Below are 23,006 nucleotides of genomic sequence, written 5' to 3'. Positions count from 1 at the left end.
GAGGCAAAAACAATAGAAGTTGTGTCAAGGAAGTAACCAAACCCAGTCCACACAAAGTTGTTATGGGTGGTAGGGAGACTCTGGCTTTTCCTACAGACGAGGAGACAGTGCAAGCTGAGTCCAGTCCTGAGGAGTCTGTGGTAACCATCCAGGTAAGAAAGCAGCTTAGATGAGAATGATAGCATTAAACATGGTTTGATGGATCTGCTTGAATATTATGTGCATATGTGTTGTTTTGGAGACAGGTTCTTGGCATGGCTTATTACAAGTCAGGGAGGTCTTCAACTTGTGTCAATACTCTCGACTTCAACCCTTGATTGCCAGGACTGCAGATGTGAGCCCCTATCCTGGTCCAAATCACGTATTTTTGCACATATTTATTGTACAGTTATGAGTTTCCTAACGCTCATGGCACTTTCATTAGTCTATAATGTAGTACCCCCAAACTTCTGCTTTTTTTGTTCACATACCACACTCTAATGTGCACACACACCTCCGCCCTCACACACACACTAAATCTAGGCTCTATGTACAAGAGCAAAATGTATTATGCAATTTTCTATGAAGACATTAATAAATATCTATTCATCCCACATAGGGCAGATCAAAGAAATGACTCCATCCAAGTGTAGGTTAGTGGACCAGGAAGTTTATTAGTTACTTAAGAGTGTTCATGTTTTCCCTTCGGCCCCTGCCTGGTCCCTTGGGCTGGAACAGACACAGAGTCGGTCTGCTCCTGTCCTGTGGAGAAACTGAATCCTGAGTCATCCAGGAGCCACTGCACTCAGAGCAGCTGGTAAGAACTCCATCTCACTCCCTAAGCCCCAGAGATGCATCTGGGAGCCAGGGACAGTCAGGGCACAGCAGCTACCCAAACCCCGCCCCTCCGGAATTCCACTTCCCTTTGGCCCCTGCCTGGTCCCATGGGCTGGAGCAGACACAGAGTCTGTCTGCTCCTGTCCTGTGGAGAAACTGAATCCTGAGTCATCCAGGAGCCACTGCACTCAGAGCAGCTGGTAAGAACTCCATCTCACTCCCTAAGCCCCAGAAATACATCTGGGAGCCAGGGACATTCAGGGCACAGCAGCTACCCAAACCCCGCCCCTCCGGAATTCCACTTCCCTTCGGCCCCTGCCTGGTCCCTTGGGCTGGAGCAGACACAGAGTTGGTCTGCTCCTGTCCTGTGGAGAAACTGAATCCTGAGTCATCGAGAAGCCAATGCACTCAGAGCAGCTGAAACTGAATCCTGAGTCATCGAGGACCCACTGCACTCAGAGCAGCCGAGGAGCCACTGCACTCAGAGCAGAAGGATTTCCAGATCCAAGAGGTGGCCTGAGTCCCAGGAGTTCTTCCACCCAGGAGATTAGGGGCATAAGACCACAGAGACCTCTGGACTCCGAGGAGCTCTGCAATAAGCATGATAACTGGAAATACAGATTCCAATCTTACACAGTGAGGGCAGGTACCACTAGAGTTACCCAGATGGCGAAAGGCAAGCGCAAGAACATAAGCAACAGAAACCAAAGTTTCTTGGCATCATCAGTGCCCAGTTCTCCCAGTATAGCAAGCCCTGAACACCCGATCACACCTGAAAAGCAGGATTCAGAATTAAAATCACTTCTCATGATGATGATAGAGGATTGTAAGAAGGAATTAAGTAACTCCCTTAAAGAAATACAGGAGAGTACAAGTAAACAGATAGAAACCCTTAAAGAGGAATCACAGAAATCCCTTAAAGAAATGCAAGAAAACACAAAGAAGGAATTAAACAAAAACATTCAGGATCTGAAACTGGAAATAGAAACAATACAGAAAGTTCAAAGGGAGACAACCATGGAGATAGAAAACCTAAGAAAGAGATCAGGAGTCACAGACGCAAGCATCACCAACCGAATACAAGAGATAGAAGAGAGAATCTCAAATGCAGAAGATACTGTGGAAAATATTGACACAGTTGTCAAAGAAAATGAAAAACGCAAAAAACTCCTAACTCAAAACATCCAGGAAATCCAGGACACAATGAGAAGACCAAACCTAAGGATAATAGGTATAGATGAGAATGAAGATTCCCAATTTAAAGGGCCAGTAAATATCTTCAACAAAATCATTGAGGAAAACTTCCCTAACCTAAAGAACAAGATGCCCATAAACATACAAGAAGCCTACAGAACACCAAATAGACTAGACCTGAAAAGAAATACCTCCCGTCACATAATAATCAAAACATCAGATGCACAAAACAAAGAAAAAATACTAAAAGCAGTAAGGGAAAAAGGTCAAGTAACATATAAAGGCAGACCTATAAGAATTACACCAGACTTCTCACCAGAGACTATAAAAGCCAGAAGAGCCTGGACGGACATCATACAGACCCTAAGAGAACACAATTGCCAGCCCAGATTACTATACCCAGCAAAACTCTCAATCAATATAGATGGTGAAACCAAGCTATTCCATGACAAAACCAAATTTGCACAATATCTTCCCACAAACCCAGCACTTCAAAGGATAATTGATGGAAAACGCCAACACAAGGAGGGAAACTACAACCTAGAAAAAGCAAGGAAGTAATCTTCCAACAACCCCAAAAGAAGATAACTATACAAACATAACTTTACCTCTAATAACAAAAATAACAGGAAGCCACAATCATTTTTCCTTAATATCTCTTAACATCAATGGTCTCAATTCCCCAATAAAAAGACGCAGACTAGCAGACTGGATACACAAACAAGACCCAGAATTTTGCTGCATACAAGAAACGCACCTCAGTGACAAAGACAGACACTACCTCAGAATAAAAGGGTGGAAAACAATTTTCCAAGCCAATGGTCCCAAGAAACAAGCTGGAGTAGCCATTCTAATATCAAATAAAATCGACTTTCATCCAAAATTAATCAAAATTGATAAGGAAGGACACTTCATACTCAGCAAAGGAAAAATCTACCAAGGTGAACTCTCAATTCTGAACATCTATGCCCCAAATGCAAGGGCACCTACATACATAAAAGAAACTTTACTAAAGCTCAAAACACACATTACACCTCACACAATAATAGTGGGGGATTTCAACACCCCACTCTCAGCAATGGACAGATCATGGAAACAGAAACTAAACCGAGACACTTTGACATTAACAGAAGTTATGAACCGAATGGACTTAACAGACATCTATAGAACATTTCATCCTAAAACAAAAGAATATACCTTTTTCTCAGCACCTCATGGTACCTTCTCCAAAATAGACCATATAATTGGTCACAAAACAAGCCTCTACAGATACAAAAAGATTGAAATAATCCCTTGCATCTTATCAGATCACCACGGAATAAGACTGGTCTTTAATAATGACAAAACCAATGGAAAACCCATGTGCCCATGGAAACTGAACAACTCTCTACTCAACGATGACTTGCTCAAGGAAGAAATAAAGAAAGAAATTAAAGACTTTTTAGAATTCAATGAAAATGAGGACACATCATATCAAAACTTGTGGGACTCCATGAAGGCAGTGCTAAGAGGAAAACTCATAGCTCTAAGTGCCTACAAAAAGAAACTGGAAAGAGCACACACTGACAAGTTGACTGCACAACTAAAAGCTCTAGAACAAAAAGAAGCAAATACACCCAGGAGGAGTAGAAGGCAGGAAATAATCAAACTCAGGGCTGAAATCAACCAAATAGAATCAGAAAGTACAATACAAAATATCAATAAAACCAGGAGTTGGTTCTTTGAGAAAATCAACAAGATAGATAAACCCTTAGCCAGATTAACCAGAGGGCACAGAGACAGTATCCAAATTAATAAAATCAGAACTGAAAAGGGAGACATAACAACAGAAACGGAAGAAATTAAAAAAATCATCAGATCCTACTACAAAGACCTATACTCAACAAAACTGGAAAACCTGGATGAAATGGACAATTTCCTAGACAGATACCAGGTACCGAAGTTAAACCAGGAGCAGATAAACCATCTAAATAGTCCCATAACCCCTCAGGAAATAGCAGCAGTCATTAAAAGTCTCCCCACTAAAAAAAGCCAAGGACCAGATGGTTTTAGTGCTGAATTCTATCAGACCTTCAAGGAAGACCTAATACCAATTCTCTTCAAACTATTCCACAAAATAGAGACAGAAGGAACACTACCCAATTCGTTCTATGAAGCTACAATTACACTCATACCCAAACCCCACAAGGACCCGACAAAGAAAGAGAACTTCAGACCAATCTCCCTTATGAACATCGATGCAAAAATACTCAATAAAATTCTAGCAAACCGAATCCAAGACCACATCAAAACAATCATCCATCATGATCAAGTAGGTTTTATCCCAGGAATGCAGGGATGGTTCAATATTTGGAAATCCATCAATGTAATCCACTATATAAACAAACTTAAAGAAAAAAAACACATGATCATCTCACTAGATGCTGAGAAAGCATTTGACAAAATTCAACATCCCTTCATGATAAAAGTCTTGCAAAGATCAGGAATTCAAGGCCCCTACCTAAACATAGTAAAAGCAATTTACAGCAAACCAGTAGCCAACATCAAGCTAAATGGAGAGAAACTTGAAGCAATCCCACTAAGATCAGGGACTAGACAAGGCTGCCCATTCTCCCCCTACCTATTCAATATAGTACTGGAAGTCTTAGCCAGAGCAATTAGACAACAAAAAGAAGTCAAAGGGATACAAATAGGAAAAGAAGAAGTCAAAATATCGCTATTTGCACATGATATGATAGTATACTTAAGTGACCCCCAAACTTCCACCAGAGAACTCCTAAACCTGATAAACAACTTCAGCAAAGTGGCTGGTTATAAAATCAACTCAAACAAATCAGTAGCCTTCCTCTACATGAAAGATAAACAGACTGAAAAAGAAATTAGGGAAATGACACCCTTCACAATAGTTGCCAATAATATAAAATACCTTGGGGTGAATCTAACCAAGCAAGTGAAAGACCTGTATGACAAGAACTTCAAGTCTCTGAAGAAAGAAATTGAAGAAGATCTCAGAAGATGGAAAGATCTCCCATGCTCATGGATTGGCAAGATTAATATAATAAAAATGGCCATCTTGCCAAAAGCAATCTGCAGAGTCAATGCAATCCCCATTAAAATCCCAACTCAATTCTTCACAGAGTTAGAAAAGGAAATTCTCAAATTCATATGGAATAGCAAAAAACCCAGGATAGCGAAAACTATTCTCAACAATAAAAGAACTTCGGGAGGAATCACCATCCCTGACCTCAAGCTGTACTACAGAGCAATAGTGATAAAAACTACCTGGTATTGGTACAGAGACAGGCAGGAAGATCAATGGAATAGAATTGAAGACCCAGAAATGAACCCACACTCCTATGGTCACTTGATCTTTGACAAAGGAGCTAAAACTGTCCAGTGGAAAAAGGACAGCATTTTCAACAAATGGTGCTGGTTCAACTGGAGGACAACATGTAGAAGAATGAAAATTGATCCATTCTTATCCCCTTGTACAAAGCTCAAATCTAAGTGGATAAAGGACCTCCACATAAAACCAGATACACTGAAACTAATAGAAGAGAAGGTGGGGAAAAGCCTCGAATACTTGGGCACAGGGGAAAAGTTCCTGAACAGAACTCCAATGGCATATGCTCTAAGATCGAGAATTGACAAATGGGACTTCATAAAATTGCAAAGTTTCTGTAAGGCAAAGGACACTGTCAATAGGACAAAATGACAACCAACAAATTGGGAAAAGATCTTTACCAATCCTTCATCTGATAGAGGGCTAATATCCAATATATACAAAGAACTCAAGAAATTAGACTCCAGACAACCAAATTACCCTATTAAAAAATGGGGTATAGAGCTTAACAAAGAATTTTCAACGGAAGAAACTCGAATGGCCGAGAAGCATCTAAAGAAATGTTCAGCATCCTTAGTCGTCAGGGAAATGCAAATCAAAACAACCCTGAGATTCCATCTCACACCAGTCAGAATGGCTAAGATTAAAAACTCAGGTGATAGTAGATGCTGGCGAGGGTGTGGAGAAAGAGGAACACTCCTCCATTGTTGGTGGGACTGCAAGATGGTGCAACCACTTTGGAAATCAGTCTGGCGGTTCCTCAGAAAATTGGACATAGCATTACCCGAGGATCCAGCTATACCACTCCTAGGCATATACCCAGAAGATGCTCGAACATATAATAAGGACATATGCTCAACTATGTTCATAGCAGCCTTATTTATAATAGCCAGGAGCTGGAAAGAACCCAGATGTCCTTCAACTGAGGAATGGATTCAAAAAATGTGGTATATTTACACAATGGAGTATTACTCAGCTATTAAAAACAATGAATTCGAGAGGTTCCTAGGTAAATGGATGGAACTAGAAATTATCATCCTGAGTGAGGTAAGCCAATCACAAAAGAAGACACATGGTATTCACTCACTGATTATTGGATATTAGCCTAGAACCTTGAAATGCCCAAGATGCAACTCACAGGCCACATGAAGCCCATAAAGAAGGAAGACCAAGTGAGGGTGATTCGGTCCTTCTTAGAAGGAGCAACAAAATACTCAAGGGAGCAAATATGGAGACAAAGTGAGGGACAGAAACTGAAGGAGGGGCCGTCTCAAGACCACCCCACCTGAGTATCTATCCCATGTGCAATCACCAAAGGTAGATGCTGATGTGGAAGACAGGAAGTGCATGCTGATAAGAGCCTGATATGGATATCTCCTCAGAGGCCTTCAAGAGTCAGACATATTCAGAGGCAGATGCTCACAACTAGCCATTGAACTGATCATGGGGTTCTCAATAGAGGAGTTAGAGTGAAGACTGAAGGAGCTGAAAGGGTTTGTGGCACCATGAGGAGAGCAACAATACCAACCAACCACAGCTCCCAGGGTCTAAACCACCAGCCTGGGAGCACTTAGGGGGGGATCCAGGGCTTCAGCTGAATATGTAAAAGTGGAGGGCCCTGCTGGGCATAGGTGGAAGAAGAGAACCTTGACCTCATGAAGGCTGGATGCCCCAGGGGGTGGGAATTTTGAGGGTGGGGAGGTGGGAGTGGGGGGGAATAGATAGAGGTTACATCCACAGAGAAGAAGGAGGAGGGGTGAGGGGATTGGGGGTTCCGGGGTGGGTGGGGGATGGGGTAAGGGGACAACATAGGAAATGTAAATAAAACATCCAATAAAAAAAAAAAAAGAGTGTTCATGTTTGAAAGTAGCTGTATCATTGTGGGTAGTTGAAAGCTACAACTTTCAGGTAGGTGGACTGGTCAAAAGTCCCTATATCCCAGCAAGTTTTTACTGTTATGTAACAGTAACTATTACATAATTAATATATGTATGAATCTTATGTTTCAGCTTTCTGGGACATTTTAAGCTTCACTTACTTCCTCAGTCTCATAAACCTGTTTCCTCTCTCCAGGATGGCTTCAATTCAAAAGAAACTGCTACACAACACTGGGAATATGATTTCTAGGTTCATTAAATTTTTCTTGCAGTGACAATTTCATTGTTCATAGCTAAAAAAAATCCTCACTGAATAAAATACCACATTTTGTATACATCTATCAGTTGATGGACATATACCAAATCCATAACTTGTCTACTATGAACAGTTTTAAAAACATTAAGAAATCATAGCATGCTTAGATTCCCAGAAGTAGTATAGCTAATACTTGATTTTCTTTTCCTTTCCTTTTTTTTTTTTTTGAGGAATGTCATTTTGATTTTCCATAGTTTAGACTAATTTCCATTATCTGATTATCAGTGTGTAATGGCCTGCACTCCTTCCCCAGCATTTATTTGTATTATTTTTGTCTTAAACCACTTTTAGAAATAATTTAAAACATGGCTAGAGATATTTAATACAATAATAATCAAACAGAACATGTATATTCAAGCTTTTGTCATAATTTGATTGACATCTGGACATATTATGTATCTATTAGAATGATACCTGAGGAATGTTTTCAGAGGGCAGAGAAAATTCTCCCAAGCTATATCCATGGTAAATGTCGAAGTTATGCTGGATGAATGCATTTAATAGATTCACTATGCTGTTCACATAAAAAGTCACCAGTAATTATGTCTTACCTATTTACTTCTAAAAGTCCTCTGATTAGCCCTTGAAAAGACAATATAAATAAAATCAGAATAAATCTTTAAAACACTTTTGATAAAGTATCAGTAATAATATAGCAGTATTATAAACAATATAATTTACTTTTATCCCAACAGATATTTTTTTAAAAATGCAATCATGGATGAAATCATGTTTTCTGGTTAATAATCTACTATAAGATAGGTACTTATAATAATGACTTGTAACTTGACTTTTGGTGGTTTCATACAAATAGATTATATTGTGACCATATTCTCCCCTCCCCCCATTATTCTTACTCCTGTTGACTCCATTCTTTCCAAATAAGCTCCATTTTGTGTTCATATCTTTGTGTGTAGGAATATATATTTATACAAATAACCACAGATACTCTAAGTGTTCGTGTCTGCAATGGCCATGCAATATCCAGAAGATTGTATTTCATTGTAATTTCTCTCTCCAATTTCCAGCTCATGAAATCTTTTGACCCTATTTTCTGTAATGTTCCCTAGGCCTTGAAGGTGGTGACATAGTTATCTCATTTAGGCATGAGCATTCAACAGTTATTCTCTGGACTTCACTTTCAAGTCTCTGCCTTAACTATAACCCTCGGCAAAACAAAACAAAACAAAACAAAACAAAACATTTTCTGACTCAGAGTAGCATTAGACTAAGGATACATACATAAATATATAGGAGGCATTTTAGCTACATGTCTATTTGGCAATACATCAGTAGTAATTCTCCTTAGGGCCTGTAATCTCAGCAGTCATGTATTTTTACAGATTTCATTCTCAGAAAGTCAGTCTCATATGCAATTAGAAAGTGGTTGATTACTCTCCAAACAATCACCATTAGTATTGCACCAGCAGTTACATCTTGTCTGGAACAATGGAACTGTAGCACATAGAACTCACAGTTCAGAAGATCATTAATTTTCTTACCCAGCAACCTACATAGTGCTTTCTTGCACTTAGTTCTAGTTGGATTTCTCTGACCTCTGTATCCAAACTGTACCATGTATTGAACAATAGGAACTCCAAACCATTTAGTTCTAGTAGATAACCTAAAGCAATGACAATACTACTTGAGGAGCCTCTGAGGGCTTTCAGGCCAACAATTCACAGGGAAGTATCTCATAATTGGTAAGTTACCCATGCTCCAGTAAATACCCTTACCCCAAACTTACAAAAGCAATACTAAGTAAAAAGAAAGAACACACAAAACAAAACAAGATAGCAGGGGGTCACTGGGAGTAGAGAGGGCAATATGAAAAGGGAATGTGGTTAAAAAAAAAACATTGTATATCTGTAAGAAATTTCTAAAAAGACTTTTAAAATGTATTGTATGTCAGTCATGAAACTAGAAAGGAGATCATGAGAGAAGAACAATACTCACTGCATCTTTCTTATTCCTCAAATAAATATAAAACAGAATCAGAAATCAATATGGCACTATGTGCTGTTTAAAAAATGCACAAGTCTTCCAGATTTTAACATACCTACCCCAGTATTCTCGGTTGTTCAATGTATACTAACACAACACTAAGCTTAGGATAGTTTTTCAGTTTAGGCTTTGGCTGTATGCTGAGCAGATATGAATACTAAATCTACCCACCATTCAATGGATGTATAATTGTATTGGCTAGTTTATGTCAACTTGACCCAAGTTATAAATAGAACCTCAAATTAAAAAATGGCTCTATAAGATCAGGCTGTAGACAACCCTGCAGGACATTTACTTAATTAGTGATTGATGTGGTATGGCCTATTTTGGGTAGGGCCACCCATGGGCTGGTAGTCTTAAGTACTATACATAAAAACAAAAACCAAATTAAGTAAACCATGGCAAGCAAATACTACCCCTCCATGGTCTCTGTATCAACTCTTAAAAGTTCCAGTCCTGCTTGAGCTCTTCCCTCACTCTTTTGATGATGAACTGCTATATAGAACTATAAATATAAACCCTTTCCCACCTAAGTTGCTTTTGGTCAAGGTCTTTTATCATAGTAACAGTAACCATAATTAAGTCAATAATCATTACTACGTTGTTCTCTATTACAGTACTTTACCTTCCCATGATTCAAATAAAATTAACAGTACTTCTACAATGATCAAATGGCTGACAAATATAAAGTACTTACACTGGAAGACACCATAAGACTCTACCATAGATGATCTTGAGTAAGATACACAGGCAGTTTGTTGATAAAAATAGGAGATGCACCTATCATCTTTACTAAACTCATTGATCATGCTATGGTCATATAATTATCCATCCTCCCTCCCCCATTCAGACAGATAGAACTTCATTAGCTGTATTCACATCTTATTTAAAAATAAGTAGTTGAGCTACTTTAAGGATTTTTTTTTGTTTTTCCATAGCTCTATGTATATTCATCTGTTTCATTTTCAAAAGTTTAGATGGCAACATTTCAACTACTGAGTGTTGGATTATATAAACCTAATTGTTTAACAGATTTTAGATAATGAGCAATAAAATTTTTATAATTTTTAACTGAAAAATTACTGAATGTATAAAATAGTGTGCACATACATGCAGACACACACACACTCACACACGCAAACACACCCTTTTTATATTTTAAATCAACTCATGGGAATTCCTATGTAAGAAATTCTTAATTAAGACCCACCATGCCATACATTGGGCAGTATGGTAAAATGTGAACAGTGGTTTTGAATCAAGGAGATAGATACGAACCAGCACTGATTTCCAGGCCAGAATCAAATTCACTATTCGGCTATACCAAATACTCAGAAAAAAGGTCAAAATAAATATTGTTAACAAGGTAGACTTGGAGTACAGAAGGGTAAATGATTTATGAAACAGTTACATTCTTACAGCACTCTGTACAAGAAGCTTTCTCTTTCTCTTGTAAATTCTCAAACAAAACTGTTTTGTGCCCCATGGTTATGAAGAAGTTACTGAGATTTATACACCACAGAAAGGAGTACATGTAAAAGTTACCAGAAAAAGGAAATACAAAACATAAGACTGAGGCAAACACTCCTCAGGCTAAGTTATGGAATATAATGTCAACAATGAAAAATGGGAAGTGAAGGGGGTGTAAGAGAAGGTACAAGGTGCAATGTTAAGGGAAAAGATTTCTATCTGGAAAAAGGAAATCAAAGCCTAAAGTTTAAAAACCAAGTAAAAACAATATAAACCTTATCTGCAATAATAAAAAATAAAACATACCAAGTAAGAGTTGACAGTGTTTGTTATAGGAATGGAAAAAGTTAGAAAATTTCAAAATAGTGAAAAAAAAAATCTGATCTATTATTCTTTTTAAACTATGTGCACCATGTGACTTGATTAAAAATAGAACAGTAAAAAAAAAAAAATCTAACATGCACAAAATCTGGCACACTGTCAAGCCCCTAAAATTCCACAATTACTATCATTTTATTAGAGTAAGACAAGTGACTTTTCATTTCATTATTATACTCATACAGGGGAAAACAATACTTCATCTATCAGAAATGCTACAAAATTTTCTATCCTTTCCATAATTAAGCATGCTCAATAAAATAAAAAAAAATCACTTTTACTGAGTAATTTTAGAGCATGTACACACAATATTTAATGTTAGTAATAAAAACAATATTATTCTACTTCTTGCTATTTAACAGTAACAAGACTAACTCCTGAAGACATGCACTACAAGCATAAATAGATTCCCTCATCAATATGATGGTCTTGGCCTCTTAATATATTATATTTACTTTAAGTCTATTTAGTAAATAAAAACAAATGAGGATGAGCAATAGGTTCATAAAAAGGAAATACAAATAACCAATAATAATGCCATACTAACCTCACTTGTAATGAAAGGAATGTAAATTTAAATGTGATATATCACTTTTCAGTTATACAGTTATCCAATACAAGGAAACAACAACATCAACAACAAACCAACACACCAATTGTGAAATAAAAGCAAGGTAATACCTGCAGTTAGATCAGAGGGAAAAGTGGTGCACAAACATGACTAATTGAAGGATAAACTGCAGTTTTTCAAGAGCAATAAGGTAATACCTAAAGCTACTTAAACTCTGAACCAATCACTCCTGTCTAAAGGGCATAAAAATATGTCTCAGAAAGCCACAGAATTTTCACTGTAGTACTGCTTACAGTAACAACACAGACACTTAAAACTCCTAACACGGAAATGAGTACGCTATGGTACATTTTTGTCAACCACAGTAGTATGGTGTCAATGAAATTCTCCCAAACCACACCAGCTATGCTGGTTTGAATATGCTTGGTCCAGGCACGGCACTGTTAGATATGGCTTTGTTAGAGTTAGGTGTGGCCTTGCTGGAGGAAGTGTGTCACTGTGGGGATGGGCTTTGTTAGAGGTAGGTGTGGCCTTGCTGGAGGAAGTGTGTCACTGTGGGGGATGGGCTTTGTTAGAGTTAGGTGTGGCCTTGCTGGAGGAAGTGTGTCACTGTGGGGATGGGCTTTGTTAGAGTTAGGTGTGGCCTTGCTGGAGGAAGTGTGTCACTGTGGGGATGGGCTTTGAGACCCTCCTCCGAACCACTTGGGATCCAGTCTTCTAGTTTCTTTCGGAACAAGAAGTACAACTCTCAGCTCTTTCATGGCTATGCCTGCCTAGAGACTACCATGCTTCCTGCCATAATAATAATGGACTGAACTTCTGAACCTGTAAGCCAGCCCCAATTAAATGTTGTCCTTTATAAGAGTTGCCGCGGTTGTGGTGTCTCTTCGCAACAATAAAACCCTAAATAAGACAACAGGCTTAGTTTTTTCTTTCCAATAATTTACTTTTGACAGTGGTTAAAAAAAAAAATCTGAGTTGATGGAATCTTTGGGAGGCTAATTTATCACTGATAAAACAAATGTTACAACTTTATGAAGTCATAAACCTGGAAGTTCCAACAGCAGTTTGTCTTATTGCAGTCAAGGCAAAATGAGTGTTGTAATGGTGGCAACTTAAACCTTGTGCTTATGTGACAAACAGATGTCATACAAGACTGTAACTTAGAACCACTAAGTTGATGCAGCAGAAATAGTTATGAAGGGCAAATGTATTTTCTTATAACTACAAAACATTATGTCCCCACTTTCAGAAAAGTTAATATGGATTAATTTGCAACAAAAGTCTCTAGAAAGATAACAGAAATTTCAGAGTAGTTCACTGCAAAACAAGGTGAAATGCTTGCCTTCTGCATGTTTACACTTTATTTTTTCTTTCTAAAATGTACATTTATCCTTGGAAGATTCTGTCATCATTTCTATTACAGTTCTGTAAGGAAGAAGTAAATATATGCAATGGAGCCAATGAAGCCACTGAAGTGGAAATGTGGTCTTAAAAAGCATGTGTCTTTAAAACTGTTTTGTTACATAAAATTTGATCTCATCAGGCAACTTATTTCAGTGAATGCACAAGATTACCCTTTTAATTTATTTTCCTTACGAAGAGACTCCTATCATGACTTGCTCCCATTTCGTATTAGAATTTCTTCTGTGAAGCAAAAACAGTCCCAAAATGAAGGATCCTCAGGTGTCATAGGAATAGCAGATGCTATCAAATCATTAAAGTTAAGAATAGTAAACTGCCTCTGGGATGGCTTAGAATCATCTTGATATGAAACCTAAAAGAAAAAAACAAATATCTTTAATTTCAGGTAAGCCAAAGTGTATCACCAGCAAAATTTCTGAAACACTATTGAAGTGTAGGCCTGCTATGAAAATCTGCTTTAACTACATAGGAATGACACTCGTGCAGGAATTACTGAGTACCAACAAAGCACCTTAGTTCCTTTGACAAGCCAATCAAAACACAAACATAGAAAAATCATTGTATAACACTGCCTTCAGACAGGATGTAGGTGGTATATATGAAATAAAAAATGATGTCCGTGTTTAACATTGGGCCCCAACTCCAAAATAGAATTGTATGTGTGTGAATATATATTGTATACAAAATATATATAAATGATGCGTGTGTGTGTGTGTGTGTGTGTGTGTGTGTGTGTTTAACATTACAAACTGAAATCCAGTATCACTTTGAGGGCAAAGTATTTTAGATGAGGGGCAATCAATTCACATTAAACAATACTTGAGCTTTATAAACTATCTTAACAAAGTTCAGTAGGTCATGCTATAATACAGTTTTCTCAATTTTATAGATGGGAAACTGAGGCTCGGGAATATCAGACCAGTTGAACAAGCTGACCACATAAGTTAAACTGTGAACTTAGATTTAGAACCTAGCTTTCCCACTACACATGCTGCAGTAGGCTCTACTCAAAGAGGCAGAAGTCCTAAAAGTACATCTAACCAATGGCGTAATAGTGGCATGACAGTTACGGTGGTAACTAACCACTTGGGGTCTCCACCACAGGATGAATTTCATGCTTGTACTGTAAAAGTGGGCCAAAAGCTCATGGCTGGAAAGAGCACAGGCCCTACCAGAGGACCCTACTATTGTTATTATGTTAGGCAGTCAAACTGCTTTCAGTTACATTAACATCCACAGATTTCTTGTGCTCTTCCCTTTGGTCTTTCTGTCACGGGTAACAACCAACAGCATATGCCATAATAACATAAACAACAGTGTGTGCTCATTTGTAGATGAAGCATCTATATTAATTTGCCCACATCTAAGGCTCAGAGAGAATCAAGGAAGAATAGACAGAATTTGAGAGCTGGCATATGAAGAAGAAATCTGTGAAATGCTGACTTCTGGACATGGCATGGTGGTGCATACAACTCACAGTGCCTGCGGCTACCAACCTGTACAAGACCTGCACAAAATCAAGCATATCAAAATACCCATACAAAAAGAAAAGAGCCCCTGATATCCAGCCCTAACTTGGGGAGGGAGTCAATCTATTTTGGGGATCATGACTCAAGTGGATAGCCCCAAACCCATGTATGTATGAGCAGCACTAACTTGAGCTAAGGTTACCAACAACTACAACAACAAGATCCGGAAGCACATGAAGCAGGGAATGAAGCAGAGTAGATGACTCTATAGAAAGAGGTAACGCATGCGTATGAGTACACAAAAAAGTCAAAGGAGCACGAAGCTGAGACTTGTGAGGAAGAATAGAATGAATCGTACCATCTTATACCAAAAGATTCTTAAAAGACACCCTAAGACAAAATTATTATAAAAGAAATTATCTGTGACCTACATTATTTTTCTAAAACTAATAACAGGATGTGTGTGCACACACATATACATGTTTTCTCATACGTATTTCATAAAAAAAAAAAACGAAGGCACAAAGTTTTGCTAACAGAACACAATAATGAAATTATTCACAGAGCTACAGCTATGTGTACATTGAGTCTCTCAGTGTTCTCCCTCATTTACTAGATAACAATATTAAAAATATAAACCAATTATGATTGAAAGAACAAAGTGAGACCAACCTTAAATCCCAATATAATATAAGGTCTCACATAACCGCTGGGAACAGTTTAGAACATTAAGAATATGTTTAATTTCTAAGGTATTATCAGTATTTATGTTCAATTTAACCCTAATTCACCTAGAAATAATTTATGGTTACAACTAAATAGTAGTGATACTGAATTTCTATTGGAAATATAATAGTACTATCAACATTTTCCTTTTTAACATTTAAGGGTATTTAAATATAAAAAAAGATAATGTGATCTTATAATGTTTTATGGCTCTTTTTGGGGGGAGGGGACAACATACCAGTTAATCTTAAAATATTTGCTACTCATAAAAAAACCTTGTAAACTATATCCCCTACCCTGATGCAAGATAAATTGCAACTTTGATCACTATAACCAAAAGCATCATTGATTCCTTCTTACTTTTTAGGAAGACTTTACAAACAAACAAAGTCTTACATTTTGATGTCTCGATCCATCAGGCTTTCTAACAGCCACTGCGACAACATGGTGTGCATCTATTTTGCTTTCCTAAAAAGTAAAAAAAAAAAAAAAAACCATAAATTTAGATTTTTTTTTTTTTACATTTTCAAAACCTCATTTACTTTCTATACACCTCTACATACACTAAAACACTCTCTCACCTCCCTTGGAACAATGCAAACAGGACTAAGTATTTCATATATTAATACAGCATACACCTTGTTAATCTCTACTATGACCATGTACTGACCAGTTCTGTCAACACAAGCTGGAGTTATCAGAATGGAGGAACAGTCTCAACTGTAGGGGAAAAAGCATCCATAAGACTGGGCTGTAGACAAGCCTGTAGGGCATTTTCATCAGTGATTGATGTAAGATGGTTGCTAGGTTCTGGGTTCTACAACAAAGTGGGCTTAGCAAGCCATTAGGCAGCACCTCTCCATGGCTTCTGTATTAGCTCCTGTCTCCAGGTTCCTACTCTGCCTGAGTTCCTGTCAAAACTTCTTTTAGTGATGGACTAAGATGTGGAAGTATAAGCCAAATAAAATAAACTCTTTTCTCCCAAATGCCTTTTGATCACGTTGTTTTATGATAGCAATAGTAACCCTAACTAGGACACAGAGTAACATTTTAAGACACAAGTCCTAATTCCTTTTATTATACAATGCTGCTCATTTTTGGATTAAGGAATTTTTGTAGTTTTTTGAGATAAGGTCTCACCATGTAACTGGCTGGCATGGAACTCCCTATACATACTAGGCTGGCTTCCAATTCATAGAGATCCCAAATACTGAAACTGAATGCAAGCACCATTATGTCTTGATAAAACTGAAGAATTTTAATGATTTTAATTATGTATTTTAGAAGCTACACAGGCTCATAACAGATACATATATGTCTTCTTATAAATTTCAGGAACAATCTAGATTATTTGCACATATGTGAATAAATATGGAAAGTCTTAGCTATGATAATTATAATAAATTTCTTACCTCAAAGGCCCATTCTTTTTCTTCTTCTCCATCCAAAGTCAAACGTGTTTCCTTATAAACTTGGCCGATGTCCATGTTTAATGGAGATACATCAAATTCGAGCCGCTGCATTTCAAATCCCAACCCAACACCAATGGCTTTTATGAAGCTTTCTTTCAGTGCCTAGAGAAAAAGGGACATTTTCTCTTAGAGAATTCAATAGCTAAAACTTTTCATAACATTGATACAGTACATTTGGATTTCTATGTTTGTTACAGCTGTAAAGTTGTGTTTATTTTATTTTGCTCATTGTAACAGCATTGAAAACAGCTCATCTTAGTAGTAAGTAGTCTGTGTAAATTATTTAAGATCCCTTAAGTGTAAACTGTAATGACCAAACAATGTCATCCTCAACAGGTGACTAAGAAAATTAACTAAATTATAAATACCATGAAGTGACATTTTCTGTTAAATAAGGCTCATGTGTTTCTATACAGTTATATAGATTTAAAAAATCACAAAGTTCTCAAGAAACTGTCCATTTGTATCAAGAACAGTATGGCATTATCAGGTAACTACAAGTCTCTCGTTCTTATTTCTAGTGAAGACAATGGAATGATTATAGAATTGCAAAGAAATTATACCCAATGCCGGTAAAACATATCCAGTTGAGTCCATTCATCATTAAAACTTCTGATTGTTTCCCATTCCTTGTTGGTAAACTTTCTTTTCATAATATGGAAGAATTCTGAAATTGAACCACGACCTGTCAGATCAGAGAGTATAGAATTAAAAAGTTTTCCTATTAAAAAACATAAATAAAAACAAAAGTTAAAAAGCTGTTGTATCACTGAAACTACTGAGGACTACCCAACAAGGAAAGACAACTTATTCAGAAAACAACCCTAAGTGAGAGTGGGATGTACCTCAGTGGTAGAACACTTGCCTAGCATGTGCAAAGCCCTGAATTAAATTCCTATTACTATAAACAAACAAAAGCAACAAAAGAAATATTTTTATATAAGATGCTAGCATATCAAAGCTTAGCAAGAAATTAAAAGAATAGTTCACCATAACAAGTATGGTTAGCCTAAAAGAAGCAGTTTAATAGGAATTTGTAAAATTGTGAGTTAAATAATTAAGCAGAAGAACATTAGCTTCTGAAACATGTTCCCACAACCTTAATATTTTATAGTCAAACCTATTCTAAATTTTAAACAACTAAAGGAGAATTCTTATATAGGACAAAATATTTTTCAGAAATTCACAACAAATTCTCCATGTCATATTTTGACCCTGCTACATTACTGAGGGGGAAAAAGAAAACTGTTTTATAATATTTTATAACTAGAAGGCAGTTAAGGAATGTATACTGCTTACTTGAAATTCCTACTGGGAAAACAAAATCAATATACACATATAGACAGTCAAGTGGTAGAAGCAGGAATCTGGAACACAACAGACTGTATTCTTTTGTACTATTTAGGACTTTTGCAGTGAGCACATACCTCTCATAAAGTAAGTCAGAGAAGGAAACAATATAAATTAGTTCTTGTGCAAAAATGTTTATGACTCTCCCAAGTTCCCACTTCAATAGTCAATTCTTCAAAACAGGTCCTATTTCTTTAACCCAGAAATCTGTAGTACTCAAGATCGTAGCTACGACTGAACGATCTTGGGAATCCTATAACAAGAGGCTATTACTATGGATCCTTTCAGTGATCCAAAGCTCATTTTCACTGTACTGAGAATTACTGAATGCCTCTCAATAATTAACTGATTCATTTATTGTTTCTGGCATCTAGTCTTAAAAAAAGTGACGGGGCTGAGGAAATGGCTCAACAGTCGTTTGCTAAGCAAGCATGGGATCTGATCTTGGATTCCTCAGAACCTGTAAAAGGGATAGAAGCTGCCAGTGTCCATAGCTCAATACTGTCAGAAAGGGCATTTGTCAGGGCAGGGTTGAGAGGTAAAGCTGATCCCCAGGGCACGCTGGTTCACTAAGAGATTATGTCACAAACATTAAGAAAGGTAAGAGTGACAAGAGGAAACTGATGACAGCTTATGGCATCCAAATTTATAAACCTACACAACCCACATCCACAAAATTTAAATGATAAACTCTTCTTGAGTAGACTCTGATAATAACAAGCATATATGAAATGAAGAGGAGGAATATCTTTACTTGTATTTGGGATATTGGCAATCAAGGAATAGTATAACTCATTACTTATGGCTGAAAAAAATATCAGTGTACACTTTCCTATATATTTAAGCACAAAATAAACAGCAAGCAATGGTGAGTCTCTAAAGACTCGACTAAAGCACAGCAGCACCACCCTGTGGTGTTGTGGGAGAAATGCACACTGGCTAAATATTCTATTTTATTCCAGTTTACATATGAAATTAGAAGAAAAACTATTAGAAAATCCCAGTAGAAAAAGAAATTTGTCTCTCAAAATATCAGCATAATTACTGGGCATACACATAGGCAAATTCTTAATATTATTCATATATATTAATGTCTACTATACTCTATTTAATCATCCCATAAAATATTAAGAACATAGGTGTATACATATTAAAAAGGTATAGGACTGAAAAATGAACTGTCACTTAAGTTTTGAAAAATTTTATCCTTCTTAGAGCTTAGTTATTAAAGAAGAATGTCAGCTACTAACTAAATATTCTATACAATCAAAATCACACAACTGGTTCATTTTAAACATAATAAAAACCCATAACAAAATTACCCACAACTGATACCTTTAGCTACTATTCTAGGCCTATGAACTTTAAAGCCCATCTACCTCATTCTAAGGTCTCCAGTACACGTGTAGTTTAATAGCACCTCAGTTAAACTATTCAGCTGTAAGGAAAGCTCAAATAGTGCAGTGCAAACACGGAGACCTAATCGTTAGAACTTATGTAAAAATACCAGCCAGTGACAGCCCAGTAATTCCAGTGTACAGCCCAGTAATTCCAGTGACAGCCTAGTAATTTTAGTGTACAGCCTGGTAATTCCAGTGCTGGAAAGAGGAAATAAGTGAACCCTAAGGCTCACACTACCTAGCTAGTCTAGCTTAATCAGTAAGCTACAGGGTGAAAAGATCCTGTTTCAAGGGGTAGATGGCATTTCTGAGGATGACATCTGCTGTGGGTTGTCCTTTGGCCTCCATACATATTATCAGCACCACAGCATACATAAACTAAAACCAAAGCAGTGAAATTATCCATTCTTCTCAAAGAATATGAAACTTATCAAGGGGAAGATGGAGGTAAGGAAGAGTTGAGCAACATCTAATTAAAGGCAATAAAAGACTAGAATGAACAGAAAACAACGATCATTGAAAACTAGAAAGAAATAAGGAATGGTAACATGCTTGAGATAGAAAGTAGAAAAGAAGATGATCAGCAAAATGGCATTTTTACTTTGTTAATACTGCCAATCCATGAGCATGGGAGATCTTTCCATCTTCTGAGAGCTTTAATTTCTTTCTTCAGAGACCTTTTGTCATACAGGTCTTTCACTTGCTTGGTTAGAGTCATATCAAAGTATTTAATATTATTTATGACTACTGTGAAGGGTGTTGTTTCTCTAATGTCTCTCTTAACCTGTTTATCCTTTGAGTAAGCTACTGATTTGTTTGAGTTACAGAAAGGCTACTGATTTGTTTGAGTTAATTTTATATACAGCCACTTTGCTGAAGTTGTTTATCAGCTATAGGAGTTCTCTGGTAGCAGTAAAAGCAATATACAGCAAACCAGTAGCCAACATCAAACTGAATGGAGAGAACGTGAAGCAATCCCACTAAAATCAGGGACTAGACAAGGCTGCCCACTCTCTCCCTATCTACTCAATATAGTACTCCAAGTCCTAGCCAGAGCAATTAGACAACAAAAGGAGGTCAAAGGGATACAAATTGGAAAGGAAAAAGTCAAAATATCACTATTTGTAGATGATATGATAGTATACTTAATCGACCCCAAAAATTCCATCTGTAGGGTCTTAGAGTCCATGCCCACAGTGACACACCTATTCCAACAGGGCCACACCTTCTAATAGTGCCACTCCCTGGGCCAAGCATATACAAACCATCACAACACCTCTCTATGCTGTCTCTATCTCAGGAGTTGTCAATGCATAGTACACAGTAGGTTCCCCCTTCTATCCAAAATTATACCTTCATCATTCAGTAAGACTGAAGAATACCCCTTGACCAACTATCTCAGTCTAATAAATCACCAGTGAAGCAAACAAGTGTTTACTTCGCATAGTCACTAAGGAAGGAAGCACCCAATCACAATTTGAAAATGGTAATGACACAACACTAGTCCCAACTGAATGGATTTCCTCCTCTGTGTTACTGGGCATATAATAAGCTTTGGGCCAGTTAAACTACAAAAGGGAAGGGAAAAGCTTTATTCAAAATTGATGGGTGTCAAAGGATTAAGAATATATAAACAGGAAACAGAATCTTCAATATCTGATCAATACTTTCCCACTGTTAAGAAACCTCAATTAATAATGACTTGCTTACTCAGTATTGACTATAGTCACCACTGCACAAAATAGGTTGTAAGATCTGTTCATTTCCAGGCAGGCTCTAACTATGCTACCTTTTTTCTGACTATCTAACAGCCTCACCACTAACTTCTAGTTACAGGGAAAGATCATATGAAGCTTCCCCAGAGCTACAAACCCATGTGGACTACTCCTAAAAATTGTCCTGACTCCTCTGCAGCAGCAGTCACTTTAGAACAAGTCTTCTACAGTATCACGTCCTTTCATTGGAGCTGGGTTTCAAAAAGGTTTCTTACCTTCAAAAGTCATGTTGAAATTAAATTGCCAATACAAGAGTACTGCAAGGCCATAGGGTTACCACCTTCATGAATAAATTTATTATCCCAGTTCTCAAGGATTTCCCTGAACCCAGAACAATGAGCCTAAAACTCAACTTTGTAATTCAGCCTCATTTATTTTGGAATAGCAAGAAGAAACAAAAATACTTAGATACAGTAATGTAGAATCTACTATATCTATAAGTGCTAATGTTAAAAGAAATACATTATTTTTGGTTAAATGCTTTTGTTAGTAAATTAATTATTACCAGTACCTGTATTTATATAGTAAGTCTCCTGGTTTACAACTGTCTAATAGTTAAGATTTGAGACATAAAACACTTAATATGTCATAAAAATAAACCATCACCTGGAAAACTAGTCTTCATGATATCAATGCCAACTTGTAGCTCAGGTTCTGCAGCAAGAACGGCATAGTCCCCTTGATGAGAGATGTTAAAGTTGAAATTGGGATAGGGATTCAACGAGTCTTTTGCAAGAACAGGCTTGCCCTTTGAAGTTCTCTGAAGACGGATATGATCCCAGGGGATATTCAATTTCTCTGCAACTAATTTCCTTATCATCAGACGACCAGCCTGTTCAGACATAAAACACACGGTATGGGTATGTATTGCTATCTACTAATCGCATTAAGTACAGTGCTTGTGAAGTATATGTATTACTTCTAAGCTTTTAAGTTTCAAAACATACATACGTATGTTTGAGATATATATATGTAAACAAACGATTACTCCATAGGCCGAGCCTCCAATTTTAAGGTAAGGGTCTCCACTGGCAACCTCACAAGGGAAGACTAGTTGTGAGTGTCCCAGGCCTCCGAAGGTACGAAGGACGAAGACGGTCGCAGGGACTTCGGAGACCCCATCCCGCCGGCGGCTCTGAGCAGGCAGTGCCGCGAGCGCACGTGGGGTTCCTCAGCCCGGCCCGCCTCCCAAAAGCCGCAGGCCTCAAGTACCATGGCCGCCTTGGCGTCGCGGGCAAACACGAACTGGCCGATGCGCTCCTTCTCCTCGGGCTGGATACACCGCACCGCCAGAAGCCATTCGGCTCGACTTGGCAGCCAGGTGCCGCAGGAGAAGGCCCAGCGAACGCCCTCCATGGATGGCACCACGCACAGCCTCTTGGCGGGGAACACCATACAACCCACTTGGACAGAGGATCCT

The 23,006-nt window shown here is 37.6% G+C and overlaps 1 protein-coding gene across 1 annotated transcript; it reads right to left on the bottom strand.

Annotated features, from left to right (window-relative positions):
• Nucleotides 1–13,297: 13,297 nt before the first annotated feature.
• Aasdhppt (aminoadipate-semialdehyde dehydrogenase-phosphopantetheinyl transferase) lies at nucleotides 13,298–22,999 on the bottom strand. Its single transcript, XM_028771381.1, has 6 exons — nucleotides 22,799–22,999; nucleotides 22,193–22,418; nucleotides 17,625–17,746; nucleotides 17,002–17,163; nucleotides 15,986–16,057; nucleotides 13,298–13,746 (listed from the first exon to the last, which is right to left on the bottom strand). Exons 1-6 carry the CDS (start codon nucleotides 22,979–22,981, stop codon nucleotides 13,582–13,584), a joined length of 930 nt encoding a protein of 309 aa, XP_028627214.1. The 5' UTR covers nucleotides 22,982–22,999; the 3' UTR covers nucleotides 13,298–13,581.
• Nucleotides 23,000–23,006: the final 7 nt, after the last annotated feature.

Source organism: Grammomys surdaster, unplaced genomic scaffold, assembly GCF_004785775.1.
Source record: "Grammomys surdaster isolate TR1022 unplaced genomic scaffold, NIH_TR_1.0 206, whole genome shotgun sequence".
Lineage (NCBI taxonomy): Eukaryota > Metazoa > Chordata > Mammalia > Rodentia > Muridae > Grammomys > Grammomys surdaster.
This window is presented reverse-complemented; position numbering and strand designations above follow the sequence as displayed.